This window comes from Myodes glareolus, chromosome 1, assembly GCF_982192425.1.
Source record: "Myodes glareolus chromosome 1, mMyoGla1.1, whole genome shotgun sequence".
Lineage (NCBI taxonomy): Eukaryota > Metazoa > Chordata > Mammalia > Rodentia > Cricetidae > Myodes > Myodes glareolus.
In genome coordinates this window covers 107,857,906-107,874,498 of record NC_142026.1, presented here as the reverse complement: position 1 = coordinate 107,874,498, position 16,593 = coordinate 107,857,906, and the positions used below count along the sequence as shown (strand labels likewise).

At 38.0% G+C, this 16,593-nt stretch overlaps 1 protein-coding gene across 3 annotated transcripts in view; it reads right to left on the bottom strand.

The window, feature by feature from the left end:
* The window catches only part of Lama2 (laminin subunit alpha 2), a 597,153-nt gene that overhangs the window by 393,519 nt on the left and 187,041 nt on the right, over positions 1–16,593 (bottom strand). For all 3 annotated transcript variants that reach the window (XM_085689751.2, XM_085689745.2, XM_085689747.2), the window contains exon 4: positions 12,080–12,322. In XM_085689751.2, coding sequence (XP_085545877.2) covers positions 12,080–12,322 — 243 coding nt within the window. The remainder of the gene's footprint in view (positions 1–12,079; positions 12,323–16,593) is intronic.

Sequence of the window (16,593 nt, the reverse complement as noted above, 5' to 3'; positions counted from 1 at the left end):
CAAATTGTAGGAATAAAAAGGAAAGGGCTTTTCATCCACAGAAATAATATGGTGATAAGAAAGACAGCAAAATTAAACCACTGCTATGATTTTTCTTTTCCAAAAGGCAAAGACACTTTTCTTGACAGTATCTGAGAGTTTTCACCAATAATCTTACAATAAGGTAATGTGTCTTGAGAATAGTGGATTGTCGCTGTAAGGGGCTATCAGGTTTAAAAATAGATAAAATGTTGATTCAAAGAAGGCAGCTGTCAATCCTGATATTTGGATGTCTCTGTGTGTGATTGTGTTACATATAAGGGAACTGCAACATTCTGGAAGTACGGATATGCAGACTCACACGTTACAGTACATAAGGCTAAACAAGAGCCTAAACTCATTGCCTGTAGTCGGTATTCTGTCAACATCCATCAGCTATCCACAACATCTGAAAGAAGCTGAGTAAGTCCATGGAAATGCCATTTGCTGTCCTCCTCTGCCCCTCCCCATAAAATACAAAACACATCTGATATGACTTTCTTGAGCTTACTATTACCATATCACTAATTTAGCCATTAAAAGACCTTCATAAAGTATCTATCATAGGTTATTACAAATTATTGTTTCATCAGACTACTTGATATCCTTTCGATAATGTCAGTGAAAACATTGCCTACAATTAGGCTATATTTAGGATAGTTTAAATTTCTACACATATGCCTAGCCAGGCTTTTGCATACAGTAGTTTAAATCATATGAAACTTCATTTTGTTGACTAAAAATAGTCAAATATTGGCAATTTCATGTGACTGAACCTAACAATGGGCTGGGTTTAGAAGGCACTTGTCAGTAGAATCGGAAAATAATTAATTCCTGCCGAATGCACCTTAAGAGCAGATTTGCAGGAGGAAAATTTGTTTCCCTAAGTCGCTGTCTTACCAGGTTTGTCATTCTCCTTCACAAAACAGCTCTCGGGACTTTTGCTTCCCATAAGGGGAATATAAACTCTGTGTCTTGTATACTCCCCAGGTAGCAGAATTCAGCAAAGCTATTAGTTCATATATTTTCAGTGAAAATATTTGGTTGCAGTTAGTCTGGTAGAGTGCAAAATGATACAGGTCCTCAGGCCAGAATGCTCTGCAGCAGTATTTTCTTTCTGCACCAGTTCAGCTCTCAGTAGGGGGTCTGCTGTAGTAGCTCCTGGTATCTTCCTATGCTAGCTTATAAAGTGTAATCATAACCATTCTGCTCCTGGGTTATTTGTCTCAAGGACTTTTGATAACAGCTGGAATGTTGTGTCGAAACAGTTTCCCCATGGAGCGGAGCTTATTTTAATAGCTTCAAGTTCCTTTGTGTATTTTCAACAATACTTTGGCAATAAAGATAATACTATATTATCTTTCCTGTGTGAGACTGATTAATGGACATGGACACACCTTCTGGTTTCCCCAACAGAGACAGTTGGCTGGCACTTAATTATCCATAGAGTGTTACACGAGCCCTTGGAACCAATAGACACACACATTTAGAAAATGGCTGATTGTACCTAGGGGTTTTGTTTATGGAATTCATCATCAGAAGATCTGGACCGGATATTAATGTTAAACTTAAGTCACTTCATGACCTCAAACACCTTCCTTAGCCTCTAGCTCCAAAGTGAAACTGCTAAAATATGGGCTTCAAATGTCTCCAATGCTTTGATGAGGCACCACAGGAAAATATATGACTAAGTACTTTAAAACCTACAAAGCAAATCCACAGAAAGGGTTACTGCTAATAGTCCTGATGGTAAAGATGCTAATTCATGTACCAACTTTGTTTGTTTTTTGGGATTCACATTTTAACTGGAAGCCTATCAGACTTTCTTGGTAATGTTCAAGAGAACTGATGAGACCCACCAAACCATATAAGACCTGATGTGGGATTCCCCTCTGTATGTTGTGAAGACCATTGGTGAATAAAGAAACTGTCTTAGGCCTGTTAATGGGGCAGAATATAGATAGGCAGGGAAAACTAAACTGAATGCTGGCAAGAAAAAGGCAGAGTCAAGGAGAAGCCGTGTAGCCCCGCCAGAGATAGACCCCAGAACTTTAGTCGGTCAGTCACAGCCACGTGACAATACACAGATTACTATAAATGGGTTAAATTAATCTGTTAATTTAATGAGAAGCTAGAGCTAATGGGCCAAGCAGTGTTTTAAGTAATATTGTTTCTATTTGATTATTTCAGGGTTGAGCAGCTGGGAATGAAACAAGCGGTCTCCTCCAACAAAAACCTGTCATTCCATCAATGGCATGTTTGCTCAGTAATTTAAAGCTGATTTTAAATGTTACAACATAAATGAGAACTCAGAAGCAAAAATGCACTGCAGTGAAAGTCAGACCTAAGCATCATCACATACAAAGAAAAGGGCTTTCAGAGGGTTGGAACTCCCAGCACGTATTCCAGAAAACTCCACACACAGGAAAATTCATAGAATCAAATCAGATCCAAAATTTAAGTGGTTGCTATGAATCTTGGAAAAGTTAGTCACCTTCTCAAAGTCACTTTCTTCTCAGTTGTACAGAACGTAGATTTAGTTATCCATATTTTGCTTCCATGGGTAACTGGAACATTAGTACAGAAACTTTACATCAAAAATCTCAGAAGCAATTCAAAATTTCAAGTTGTGTGCTGATGTTAGTTACCATTGGCGTGATAAGACTTCACACAACCCTGTTCCATCCTGGTATCACACTGTGTGTGTTCTTGCCCCATAGTCACTAGGGAAACATCTCTTTGGAAGTCAGTGTGGTTGTGTCCACTGAGCCTATATTCAGTGTGTCCTTACTGTAAATAAATAATGACCCAAGACACAAGAATCATAATGTTGGTGATTGTAATACAGCATGCTGTCACAATTGCTCTATTTTATTGTTTAGGGTTATTGCTCTAACCCTGCCTATTCATACATTACACTTTATTATAAATATGTGCCTATAATAAAAAAAATCACATGCATAGGGGTTCAGTTCTACTTGTGGTTTCACACATCCACTGGTAGTATAGAGGTGATACTGGTTCCCTCACATGTAAGCACAATGCACTAGCCTGCTATATGTGAGTTTCAATTTATACACCCATCAGATAACATCTGTCATAAAAGTCAACTGCTATAAGTACAAGAGCTATTATTATCTCCCTAACGTGGTGCTAACCTCACAAGAGCACTTAAGATCCTCTTATCTTCTCTTCCTTACAGTTCATTCTTTTTTTTTTCATTATTTTATTTTTTGAAACAATCTTTTTTATTTTATATAACAACCCCATTTCTCTCTCCCCAGCTAAGAATCTAAGCAATAGTGGAGAGGGCGCCTTAACTACCCTTCCCCTCTAATCAGATTGATGACTGATTGATGACTTAATTGTCACCATAGTAGCTTATGGAAGCAGATGCAAAGATCCGTAGTTCATTCTCTATGTAGACAAGGTTGCTTGCTTCACTTATGTTTTCAGTATGGTTTTACAGCCCCATAATCTCTTCACAAAGCAATACTACCTGGTCCTTCTTCTGGATGCTCCCTGCTCTCCATCCAGCACAGTCTAAGATGGGGGATGGGCTATAGTAACCACGGACCATCTGTCATGTTACACAGGTTATATGGAAACATTGCAAAAATCTATTAGGACCTTCACTCTGGCCATAGAATATGCTAGAGACATATTGGTCATTAACTTGTCCCTGCCAGTCCCATTGTCACTTGCTGGCAGAGCTATGTCGGTCCCATCAAGTGAGCGCATTCAGCATCAGTGTGCCACCTCCCACAGTTCCTTACTTTCTCACAGGTTACAAGAGGTTTGTACTTGTCAGCAGGTGCTGACACCTTCAACTCCATAACTACTATCTTGTATATTAGTGTCACCTTCCCAAGAATCAACTCTTGTCAATGGGTTCCTCTGATTACCTTTATTTGCAAAGATACTATAAGAATTTAAAAAGCACTTGCTGTTTACTGTGTACACTATTTTTAACGTGTGTGCATGAAGGAAAAGTCTAAGGACTAAAACGAGAAAGGAAGAATGCAATCTCCCTAATTTTATCTTTATGAAAAAGGTGTAGTCTGAAGCACAATGAATAAAAATACCTTAAATAAATTATTTATATTATTTATGTGTGTAATACTTTATAAACAAGTTATTTCAAGGGCTCTCTGTAATACAGCTGGAGAGAAAGCATTGTTTCTTAGAGGGCTTCATAATCTTCAGGGCAAGGTGGCTATTCCATGTTATAGGCTGTTGATTAACCAAAGTTGGTCATTGTGACAATTATGTACAGAAAAAGATATATGGAAATTTTAAATAATTATTTTCTTTAATCTTTGTTTCCACAGAAAGGAATTGATAATGTCTTCCTGCTTCTTCCCAAGGGAACAATTCCAAGGGTCACTTAAAAAGGATAATTCCTCATTTTCATAGAGGCTAACACACAGACTCATACTATATCCATGACAATATTACATCAAAGGAGAATTTCTGCAACATTTTTTAATGTGCTGGATTTGTGTCTTCTTTCTCTTGTAATTTTCAATTCTAAGGATCAGCATATTATCAGGTGATGAAAAGAAAATGAAAAATATTCTGTCTTACTATATAAAATTCTGTCACATAAGAAATCAAAATAAGATCAAAACTATAAATATGGTTTTCCAAAAGAAGTGTCTTCAAGAATTAATGGTGGCACCTCCAGGGATTTTTATGTGAGATTGCCACATTTCAAAAGCAAACTCAAAGGGAATCTAAGTCCCATTAAGTTGCACTCCTATGTGGCAGGAAGGCTTGTAGTAATAAGGAAAGAAAATCATTTGTCAATAACTTAAAGGTCTGGGTATGAGAAAGATGAGGCAAAATCACCATGGAAACCATGAATATTCAGTTACTATGCAAATAAATTAAGAGTAATAATCCAGCCACAGGACAGGAAACATTGCTTATACTTAAGAACACTGATTACAATTTTGACTTTTGGATCCCAAAGGATTTTCTATCTATACAGAGCTTTCTCTCAACATTGTTAATACAATTTTTCTCTCCTCCACCTATTCAACCATCAATAACCCAGTATAGTTATTTACTCAGCTCCAAACCACCCAAAGACTCTGGTCACTACATCCTATTAGATTTCTTAAGAACTACCTGCTGCTGTCTTCCTTCAGTTACAAATTATCAACATTCTCTCCTTAAGTAACTCCTTTTGGTGTTATCCATGGACTGCAGAAGCTGGAATTGTCAGAACAGCAAGGTAGTAGAGACTTCAGAATCAAAGGCACCAGGAGCACTTGTTTAAAACATGCTTCCCAAGCCCTCCTCATATGCACTTTATGTACAAGACTCTAACCTCCCCCCGCCCCCCAAAAAATAATCTTTAGGAAGTGGTTTAAGAGATTTACAAGTGAATCCAACTTCTCAGTGGTGTCTCCAAGTGGCTGTCTACATGGACAGTTCTCAGTGGTTTCTCGAGCAACTGCTTTCCACAGATGTAGCCCTCTCTGTAGGATGGTAGAGCAAGTCTTTGCATCTCAGTGGGGAGGCATGTCTGCATATGGGTGCCCATTAGAGCTCTCTCCTGTGGCTGGACTCACAAACTAATGGAGACTCCCTGTGGTCTGCTGCTTCATACCCTGCAATGCCTATTACTAAATTCCAGATCATTCTTTCTGACCAGAGCAAAGCAAATTCCTGCTGAGTCCTCTCAGCACTGATGATACAAAATGACTTTTCTAAAATTAAACTCTAAAGGCTTTTTTTTTTCCAATGCCTCCTGTGGTTTTCAGCCTGAGTAACAACACACAGATTATCTTCCTGTGGTCCTCCATCTCCCTCCTATGCCAGGCCCTAATACTTGATGCACCAGCATTATCACAGCTCACAGTGAGCTTCGCTGCTCCCTTGGGATTCAAGCCCAGCATGCAGAGTTAATCTCTTTCTTGCTAGTAGTTGAACCTTGTTATCTTGGGAACTGGTGCAACCCTGACGTTCTCTCACAGTAAAGCCACATGGTAAACATTTCCTGATCTCTTAAAAGCCATGTAGAGTGTGCTGAGAAAAAGCCAGCGAAGGTAATAAGTCAGGTGCTAAGCAAAAGAGTCCAAATAAACAGGCAGGCATGATGCAGCCAAGATGAAAAAGGTCAGAGAAAAGATAGAATTCAGAATTGATGGCTTGAACAAAGGTGGTACCAAATCCTGGGCACAGAGGTCAGACTCAAGGTCTGACCTTTATTAAATTACTGGGGAATTAACCTAGATATCTTTTAACCTGACAATGGCATATTATCTTCCAGAAATGATGTTTTAGAATGTCTTGAGGGTTTGGCATGTCTCCAAATGTCTCCAAACAAGTAATAATATTACCTACATCATTGGCTTGGACATTGGTCATGAGAAAATAATGTTCTATTTATACTCTATTCTTAAACCTAAGGAAAGTATTATATTGGTGTATTATAATTAAGATGTGTTTATTTCATCATGTCTTTTTTCATTGATAAACTTTAATATTATCTTTTTTTCTTAATTATGACTTCATTTTATACTTAAAGGATATTATGAAGTTCTGAATAAAAATGCTCATTCTATGCTTAGTCAAAAACACATAGTTGAGATTGTGGTGAATAAATAGACACTGTTGTTCCAAATTGTAACATTGGGGGGGGGCTGCTTGTTTGTATTTCTGTCCTGCCCGCCCCCTGAGCTGTTTAGTCCCAGAGAAAAATCACACACAGATCTCTGTAAGTTATAATGCTGATTGGCCCTTAAGGTCAGGCTTCTTATTAGCTAACTCTCACATCTTGATTAACCCATTTTTCTGATCTATGTAAGCCATGTGGCTCAGTATCTTTTTCAGTGGGGCAGCTCACATCCTGCTGCTTCGGTGATCTGGGCTGAAGTGGGAGGAATCAACTTCCTCCTCCCCAGAATTCTCCAGCTCTCCTTGCATCATTTCTACTTCCTGTCTGGTTTTCCTGCCTAGACCTCCTGCCTGGCCATCAGCATTTATTTAAAACATGATTGACAGAATACAGACAATTCTCCCGCACCACCAAATGAAAAGTTATCTAAAACATAATCTTATGAATGAATAAAGAGAAAATGTACATGAAATTAAATATTAGGTACAAGTGACAGCTGCTTCTTCCATGGAATTTTTTCCTCAAACCTAGAAGGTCAATTTAATTATAAGACACCAGGCAGTTCCTAACTGAATAACAGTCTACAAAATACGTTTTCAACAGGTCTGAAAATATATCTTAGAACTATTACAGATTTGAGGTTATGAAGAAAAACACAAATCTGTTGCAATGTTATGTCCTGATTTGAATCCCAAAAGAGAAAAACAGACAGTAATGGAGAAATTAGCAATATCTGAATAAAGTCAGTACTTTGGTTCATAATGCTGTACTAATAAAGTTTGACTGTTTTGCTTTGACAAATACATTATATAAGACTTTACTTATAGCAGCATCATGTAAAACTATGTCATGATTCTCTGCATCTTATAATTATATAAGTTTAACAAAGTTCCAATATTTAAAAATTTGTATATGACTTTGATTCTCTTTCTGGTGGGTTAAATAACCAAGACAAACATTTCCAATGGCAAGCACCAACCAACCAAATGACATAAAATACACCAGGACATCTGTTTAAAACGATTTGAGAGCTACCAAGAGGATGAAAAAAATATTGTCTAGAGAGGTGCTAGCACATTGTGATGAGTTCAGTCCTGTGGGCATGTTCCTGTCCTAAAAACACAGCTAAATGACTGAAAAATGCTTTTGGTGGCCTTGTATAAGAGAGTAAAAGTTGGATTTTGAAGTTTGAAGAGCTCAAGACTTAGTAAATTCCATGTCTATTGGCTTGAACACCAAAGACAGGATGCCCAGGAATGAGTTTAACTGGAATTAAAACAGCTGTCACCAGGTTCTGCCAAGGCTTTATTCATCTGAGTGTCCCAGGAATTTAAATCTGTAAACTGTTTAAAGAGCTTCCAGATTGCTATGTGGGGTGGGTAGAAGTGTCAGAAAACCCTCACAGGAAGATTATATCCCAGGCCTTCAATTATTTCCATAAACACTTTTCAAATATAATTTTCTTCTGCAAAGTAATGAGGTATATATGGATACAGACAACATAAAATGAACCAGACAGTAATTGGGCAACAAAATACATCCCCAAAAGCCAGGCATTGTGTTGTTAGACAAAATTTTCAAATAAGTATAACGTTGTACTCTAGGAAATAAAGACACGATATTGATAGGTTCAATACAAATTATACTATTAAATTATATTTTGTTTATTTTTAAATATGTGTGTGCTTATGTACATGTCAGTGTGGGTTTGAATAGAAGCCAGAGGGCATCAGATCCCCTGAAGTTGGAGTTGCACACAGCCTGAGTCTGACCCAGGTGCTGAGAGTTGAACTCAGCTCCTCTTCAAGAACACTGTGTTCTCTTAACCACTGACCCATCTCTCTAGCTCCCTAAATTAAATGTTTAATTTTAAACATAAAATTCCAGTAGAAACCTAGAAACTCTAAACTTCTATTTGGAAATGAACCACAGAAATTCTAGAAATTGAAAGTTACTGTAAAAAAAGTCTGTTAACACTTTCAATACTCAGCTCTGAGCACAATTTAATACATTAAAAGTTTATCATACTATTTATAGAAATACACAAAAGAGGAAATGGACAAAGGTTATAGACTTCTCAAGTGAGAGACACAAGTGTAAGGGACAAAGTGAGAAATATGTGTTCATTTGTTTTCAATTGGAATTAGAGAGGAAAGCCCAAAAGGAGCAATACATGCGGGAGCACTCACAGACTCATGTCTGCTTCTCTTGATCAATTTTCTTTTGGAAAGTCGCGTGTTCCACAACATGAACTCCATAAAATAAGGGAAAAGTCTAGGAGAAGCTGGTATTTAATTTATTTAACCCTTTCCAAGACAGGGTTTCTCTGTGTTGCTTTGAAGCCTGTTCTGGAACTTGTTCTGTAGACCAGGCTGGCCTTGAACTCACAGAAATCCACCTGCCTCTGCCTCCCGAGTGCTGGGATTAAAGGGGCATGTGCCACCATCACCTGGCTTGTCTTATTCCTAAATCCTATCATTCTGTTGGGAGTATTTGAATGTCTCTGTTCCTTACTTCAGCTTTGTTCCTATAAGAGTCAAAGAGACTTGAGGAAGCGCACAACAGGAAAATCTGGATTACCTTTTCTTAGTCTTTTTCAGTGAGTAGTGGTGTGGAGGAATGGCTGCTTAGCTAAACAGCTGCCATCTTCATTAGACCAGTTGTGTCTGTTTACAAGCCGTATCATCCTAGACTTGTTGACTAATGAGGAGGACCAGTATACCCTCACTTGAGATTCTGGCTACTCCTCCTGGCCATTTGTGAGCAGTCCTATATTAACTGTATGTGGCCTTGGTATCCAACGGATGTGCTATGATAGAAGATATAGAATGGGGGATGCTAATTGGAAGGGGGTTTGGTCTATGCAGCTATACGAAAACCATCCCACATGTTGAGTGAGACTTTCCAGCATGGCTTCTACAGAGTCTTCTCCCATGCTTCTACAAGGAAGGTCTCATTCACGGTCTTCAAGTCCAATAAACCCAGTGGTTCCCCCAGGGCAAGCTTTGTTGGAACTGTCCTTTGGTTTGTCCTTAGGACCTTAGGAGAAGGACAGAGTTTTTGTCCCTTCCTTGTCCTTCTAGGGAAATGGTCCTCTAACTTTTTAGTGGACGTTGTCTCATCTATAAGGATGGCAGCCCGCTGTATGATCTGTAGATCATAGACTTCAGAGATAAGTCACATTAAACCTAAGATATATGTCATGAAAATAGAGCTGTCTACTTGAAGGAAACGGATGAGAAAGATGTGAGGTTAATAGCCAGTGGTAGTGAGATGGTGAGGGATCTATTCAAAGGATGTCATATATTTAAATGGCAATGTGTCTATAAACCACCCCCCAAACTAGAAAAACAAAACAAGCAAGAAAACAAAGGAGTTTGTTTCTGTTGGAAGGTTGAATTCATCTAAATGTTAGAAAACCATCTATAATGTGTAAGGTGGAGCTACTCACATAACTATACATTACATAGCTACCTAGGTATACTTTATATTGCTCAACCAACTTCTGAATTGGAGCATATCTTAAATGGTAAAGAATTAGACAATTGTTAGTCCTAGGTAAAGACTGGAAGAGAAAAGGTTAGTAATAAAATTCAACTCACATCCATATATTTTTCTACATGCCACACTTCCCTCTTTCTAAAACAAACTGTCCTTGAATTAGCGATTTCTGGGCATAAAGGTTGAACAGCTGTTTGACTTAGTGCATGTGACTTCTTGTTATTTCTCTGACTGAGATATTTGATGGGTGCACCATTTGGAATGGGTTTTCCATCACAGATGTTGTTTTTTTGGCATGAAGTTTGAGATAGAATAAGAGTAATATTTTGAATTTGTAGAATTAAATTGCCAAAAAGGAGTCTGGCAGACATTTGAAAACCCGAACTTCTTCCCCAAAAGCATTTAGAGGCAATCCAGATTGACTATGATGGGGATAATGGAATAGGAATGTGGCTTTTCTGTTTGCAGAAAATGACACGGTCCTCACTTAGATACTGGACTGGGGAGAGAGTATCAGATAGGGTACAGACTGTATTCCACATAAGAGTGTTTTCATTGTGACTTTGTGATGCTGATATATGCGTTCAACAGAAATATAATTTCAATCTGTATTTTTTCCATGCTAGCAGTGTGCAGAACAATTCCTTTCGTGAAGCCCAATAGCCTTAGCTACAGCTCTCCATCAGATCCATATCACACCAAGAAATAGTAAGTACCCAATGAGTACTCTGCAGCATGCTTGGTTGTTGGGCATTGTACTCTTCCATTTCATGTCTGCAACTCACTCATTTCTGTCTCTCACACTCACATATCCACACTGATTTTACTTTCAATAGCATGTCATCAAATTGCAAGAGCTACTCAACTCCTCGGTTGCCAAATGGACTATTTTTCAAGCCAGGCTAACGGAAATATTCTAAGCATATGTAATACCTTATTTAATATGTAATGTATGCTTACATTGGTTACGTTGGCTACAAAAAGCTATGGTTACAAGAAACCTACAGAAGGTAGGTTACAAAAAGTTGTGATGTCTAGTAGGTCGGTGCATTAAATGCATTAGCCACTCACTCAATGATATTTTCATCTTGTGTTGGATGTTTCAAGATATAAGCCCACGGGTAGCTTGAAGAACAACTCTCTTGACCGTGCTCACCAGCTGATATTTAGCTATTTCTTGTGTTCCTAATTTATGGGAGGTGGAACTGAGGCACAGGGAATTTAAGCAACTGGACCAAGAACACACAAGTAGAATAATGGAAGTCATAACTTGGATCCATGGCTTAAAACTAATGAATAAAACCTAGAATATTATCTCCAAAACTGAAAAGAGAAAGGGAAACACACTACAGGGCAACAGAACACTCCTGAATTATGAATGCTTGCATATAACCGAGAGCCGAAGCACCTGCACAGAACTTTCAGGAAGGCTTCACTAAAGTCATAACATCATACTGCAACCCTCCACGGTGACAGCAGGAATTCATCTAAAACATGACATGATTTCTTTTTATATGGATTATGCTTTGTTTTGGTTTGTTTGCTTCCTTTTTACATTTCCCCTCTTTTGTCTCTCACCTCAGACTGTGTGTATATACTGCGGAACTTTCTTTGGGAGTGACTAGTCTTTCCCTAGTCACTAACCATTGCCATTGTGGGAAAATCTCCTCAGTTGTAAAATTGATCTCTGGCTCCCTAACTAAAACCCATTTCCTCATCTCTCATCTTTATTGGAGAGAGGAGACACAGGAAGGTGGTTAGCATTCTGATCACCTTGGGTTTTCTTCTTGATTTAATAACACGCTTAAATCTACTTTTGCTAAATCCCATTTAAAACCTTCCTGACATTAATTACTGTTATGCGCATGTCTCTGATGGGGTGGGGCTATTGTACCATATTCAATGTGCTTCACCGCGGCTTCTCCAGCTTACCTCTCCATTCTCTAGAGGATGAATCTTGGAATAAAACGAAGTGCAGATGACCTCATCATCTTTTGCATAGGATGGTGGTCCAGTGCGGGGATAGATATTGTAGAGAGTCAGGCACTCGGTGTCCGTCACTGCATGATACTGCCAGGGTTTGTACTCCACGTCATCCAGGGAACGTTCCAAAATCCAGTTTCCAGGCCGAGGGGAGTTGGCTGCTTTCACGATCACATAGGCAATCTGGAACACCTGAGGGTGAGTGACAGCGACACAGCTGTGAGTTCCAAAGTGCTCTCTCTTAGTTGTGCCAAGCAGAAAGAGGGTCACTATCTGAGAGTTCATCTCGGATTTTGTTTTATAACTCAATTGTATTCTGCAGAAGTGATTTTAGTATCATGTGCTCATATTTAATACCTTCTTGCTGAGACAAGCTATTTCATTTTAACATTCATGACTTTGAAGGCAATGAGTTAAGACTAGACTTGAGTTCTCTAAGAACTCATTAGTATTGTTTCTCCTAGTTTTAAAAGTTCTCTTACAGAATTAACACTAGAAACTTACTCCATACCAATTTCCTCACCTCATATTAGAGAGAAGAAAATATATACTAAAAATAAAAACAAGTTTATTTAAATCCACTTAATCCTCAAAAAAACTGTAGACTGTGTTTGACATCAAAAAGAGCATAGCACTTCAGGGACATATTCTTGTGCTCAAATTGTAGGTCCAGCAAACCTAGGAAGATTATTTCTTCCTCCCTGTAGTTTCCTTTTCTATGAATTAAGATCAAGAATAAGCACATTCCCAAAACACCCCTGGATTAAATGGGATAATGTACACAAAGTCTCTGAAAAAAGTACTTGGCAGTAGATAACCAATAAATTTGGATTTTTCTGCATCCCCACATAGAAAATATGGAGCAGAAATCCCAGTGACGTGTGAATAAGTGATTAAAACTATTACATAATAAATGTGGTGGTGGGGGGGGGGGGTTCTGTGCTTTCCCTTATGAGAAATAAATACCTAAAAATTAGGGAAGAAAGAGTCACTACTGCTAATATTTGACAGAGTAAACCCAGGGGCAGAAGGAGGCAGGGGAAGCAGTAACCTTTTCAAATCTGCATACAATTTAATGACAGAGAGAAAGAGAGAGAGAGAGAGAGAGAGAGAGAGAGAGAGAGAACTAAATATTTGTGAGAATGTGTGTTTGCAGGGCAGTAAGAAAGTCTCATAGAACAATGTTCACATATTATAAAGTAGCAGTTTTTTGTACTATTATAGACAGAAATATAGATGCAACCTAGATAAAAATGCCATCTCTCTAGAATGAAAATGATAATCCATGAAAAGAAACAATAAAACAATATAATAATTTCTAGACTGGTAAATCCTGTACCGTATAGGGATTTTGACAGCTTTAAGGTCACTGGATGATGAGGTCACTAGTGGGGAGGAACCAGGTGGCAGGTCTATCCAGCAATGTGATTAAAGATCCTTCTGTGTCATAGAGGGAATCCTAAAAGGAATGTTCTAGAGAAACTGTATTGGCTTCTGAGTTTCATGAATTCATTACAGTACCTGTGATATACTCTTAGAAAAGAAATCTTAAAATATGAAAACTTGATATAGAAGGAGCAACATAGGTCATAACTGTATCTGGAAGATGTTTCCTAAAAGGTAGACAAACCGTGGGGATTGAGAAAAACACACAATCCCTCAAATGATTGAAATTAGAGCTGGTATTTGCTGGCTAGACAAAGTGTGGGAAACTGGAGGTCAGAATGTGAATTCCTTCTGTTAGTCACTATTGTCCAATGTTTTAAATGCTGTCTTTTACTTGAGGCCAACAGACTAAACCAAGTGAGATAAGAACCAGCCAATATGTCTAACCTGTTCAGAAAGGTCTTGTGCCATTCTGTTCTCTTGAATGCCATATAAGTGAGATTATTTATGAGTTTTATATTTTTCTCATGTGTATGTGTGCATATGCATGTGTGTATGTGTGTGTATGAGTTTGCACAGGCCCAACACTGATGTTGGGGATTTTCCTTGACCATTCTCTACCACATTCATTGACGCAGAATCTCTCACTGAACCCAGAGCTTGCCAATATCGCTAATTTGGTGAACCATTTTGCCCTAGCATTTCCTTGTATCTGCCTTCAAAGTGCTGGAATTATAACTAGACTACCATGCTCATGCAGGTTTTAGATGGGTGCTTGGGGTTTAAACCTCATTCTTCACAATTGCACACAAGAACGTTGACTGCTGAACAATTTCTGTTACCCCAAAGTTTACATTTCTGTAATTTCAGATACACACATATCTATGAATGAACATATAAATATTTGGAAATACTTATACATTTGAGACAAAACTTTAAGGATGAGGAATCAAGGAGAGGTGGAACATGAGGGCTCCTTCTTCATCCTACTATCCTTCATGTTACTTATATTAATACAAATGTCCTACTTTCCAAAAAAATGATTGTCATTACTATTTTGTGATTATAAAACTTAGACCCAAAGCCTATCACACACTTGGAGAACACATTACAATAGAACCGAATCTGCGGTCCTAGTTTCTTCTATTCTAAGTGGCCCTGGATAGCCCAGAATTTGTAACTCCTCTACTTAAACCCGAATGTAGAGACTATAGTTACGGCTGGCTTCCTATGACCTGGATGTATCAGATTCCATTATCTACAATATTTGCTTTTTCTGAAATTTTAGGTGTTGGCCCAGATGAATTATCTCCATTTAAGTAGATGCTAGTCAATAATACGTCAATGAAGTCCTCCTTGAGGGATACATCAACAGATCCTGGTAAGGAATGTAAAGGAGGGCAGGACTCTACTGCCCAGCTATTGTCTCTTCTTAGTTAGCTATAATCCTAAAGCAACTTTGGCAGACCTTAAAATGGTAAGAAAGGGGAACAGTTAATTTCTAAGGATTTGGGGAGCTAAGACTTTGGCCTTTACATCCTTAAAAATGCTGTCATTTTATGATAATGTTTTGTGACAGTGTGCATTTGGCATTTATGGCATGTAGCAGAATCATGGAAATCACTGAAGCATCCAGGTTCCCACTTTTCGTTTAGCTCTGGCAATCTCTGTTTGCAAGAGCCTGAATCCTAGTCAACACCAGAGCATACTTGGAGGTTTGATTTGGAGGAAGCAAGATATTCATTTCTCTGCTGCTTCTCTTAATCAGTTTTGATGGTCTAAGGAAAGTAAGTAAACTCCTTAATATTCTGCTTTCTAATTTTTTCCCAAAGACAACACAAGGAAGAAATAGTGAGATGATGAACACAATATGCTGGGTACTCTTTGGGAAAGCCTATCTGCTGCACATATATTCAAGCTGGTATCTTTCCTTCCAGGGAAAAAATGGGTAAAGATTTTATTTTAAAGATATACAGAAACAAAAGATAATGGAACATATTAGAGATCACAGTAAGTCCATAAGAAAAATAAGGATACACTGAGGTTATAGATAAGGAACTTTGTTTCGCAAGCAACTCAGCAAGCAGATAGAGGAATAGGCCAACTTCTCTTGGGGCGCTGATACAGATTTATGATTCCAGAGCATCTGTGTTGGCTCTGAAACAATAGATGAAAACTTTTTTAAACAAAGTATCTCGGAGCCTCATTCTATAATTCAATATAACAGCCAGTATTAGGCGCCATGAAAAGCAGTCACTGCCTTTTAAAATATCAAAAGAGCGCCATTTCAAAACAATACTGCTCTTTCATCTGCTTTCTGTGGATTCTTCTACATCCCATGCAACATTAATTAAATTTGTTGGCATGTACTATTATGAATAAACTTCTTAAAGTGTTGTAAATAGCATTATTGAAAAACACAATGAATAGAAGCATTCTTTGAGGGCTTGAGAGAGTGAATGTGGAAATTTCTAAGAGTTTTCTAAGTACTTCACATTTTCAATGCCTCAAACAGAATAGCTCTTTAATGTTTTCTATGCTGTTTTTATTAACTGTCTCTTGGGTTTTACATATAAAGACTCTTAGAAATCAGCAAAGTTAATACCTTATTCTAGATGAATAAAGGTCCCATCTGTTACAGTACACAGCAGGGAAAGCAAACATCCTCCTATAACAACTACTGAGACCTCTAGGTTTCAAGTACCATAATATAGCAATGTGATATGCAAATGGTTTTTGTTTATTTGTTAATTGATTGATTGTATTGGATGGGGGCTTGGTTTTCGGTAGGAGCGTATTTTAAAAAATTTAGTGCCTGGAAAAAATTCAAAATAACTTTTTAAATGACACAAAATATCTGGAATGCTACTGTAACCAAGAGAACTTTCTGTGTCTTATTACTATTGCTGCTCATCGACACATGTAACAGGCAATCATGTAATTACTACATTTGGTGCAGTGTTGAACTAGATGTTCCTTCTCCAATAATTGGAGTATTTAGAAAGCAGTTTCATTTAGCATGTAATTGGAGAAAAGGGTCCTTTAGAAGGACCTATCAGTGCAAGGATAATTATAAC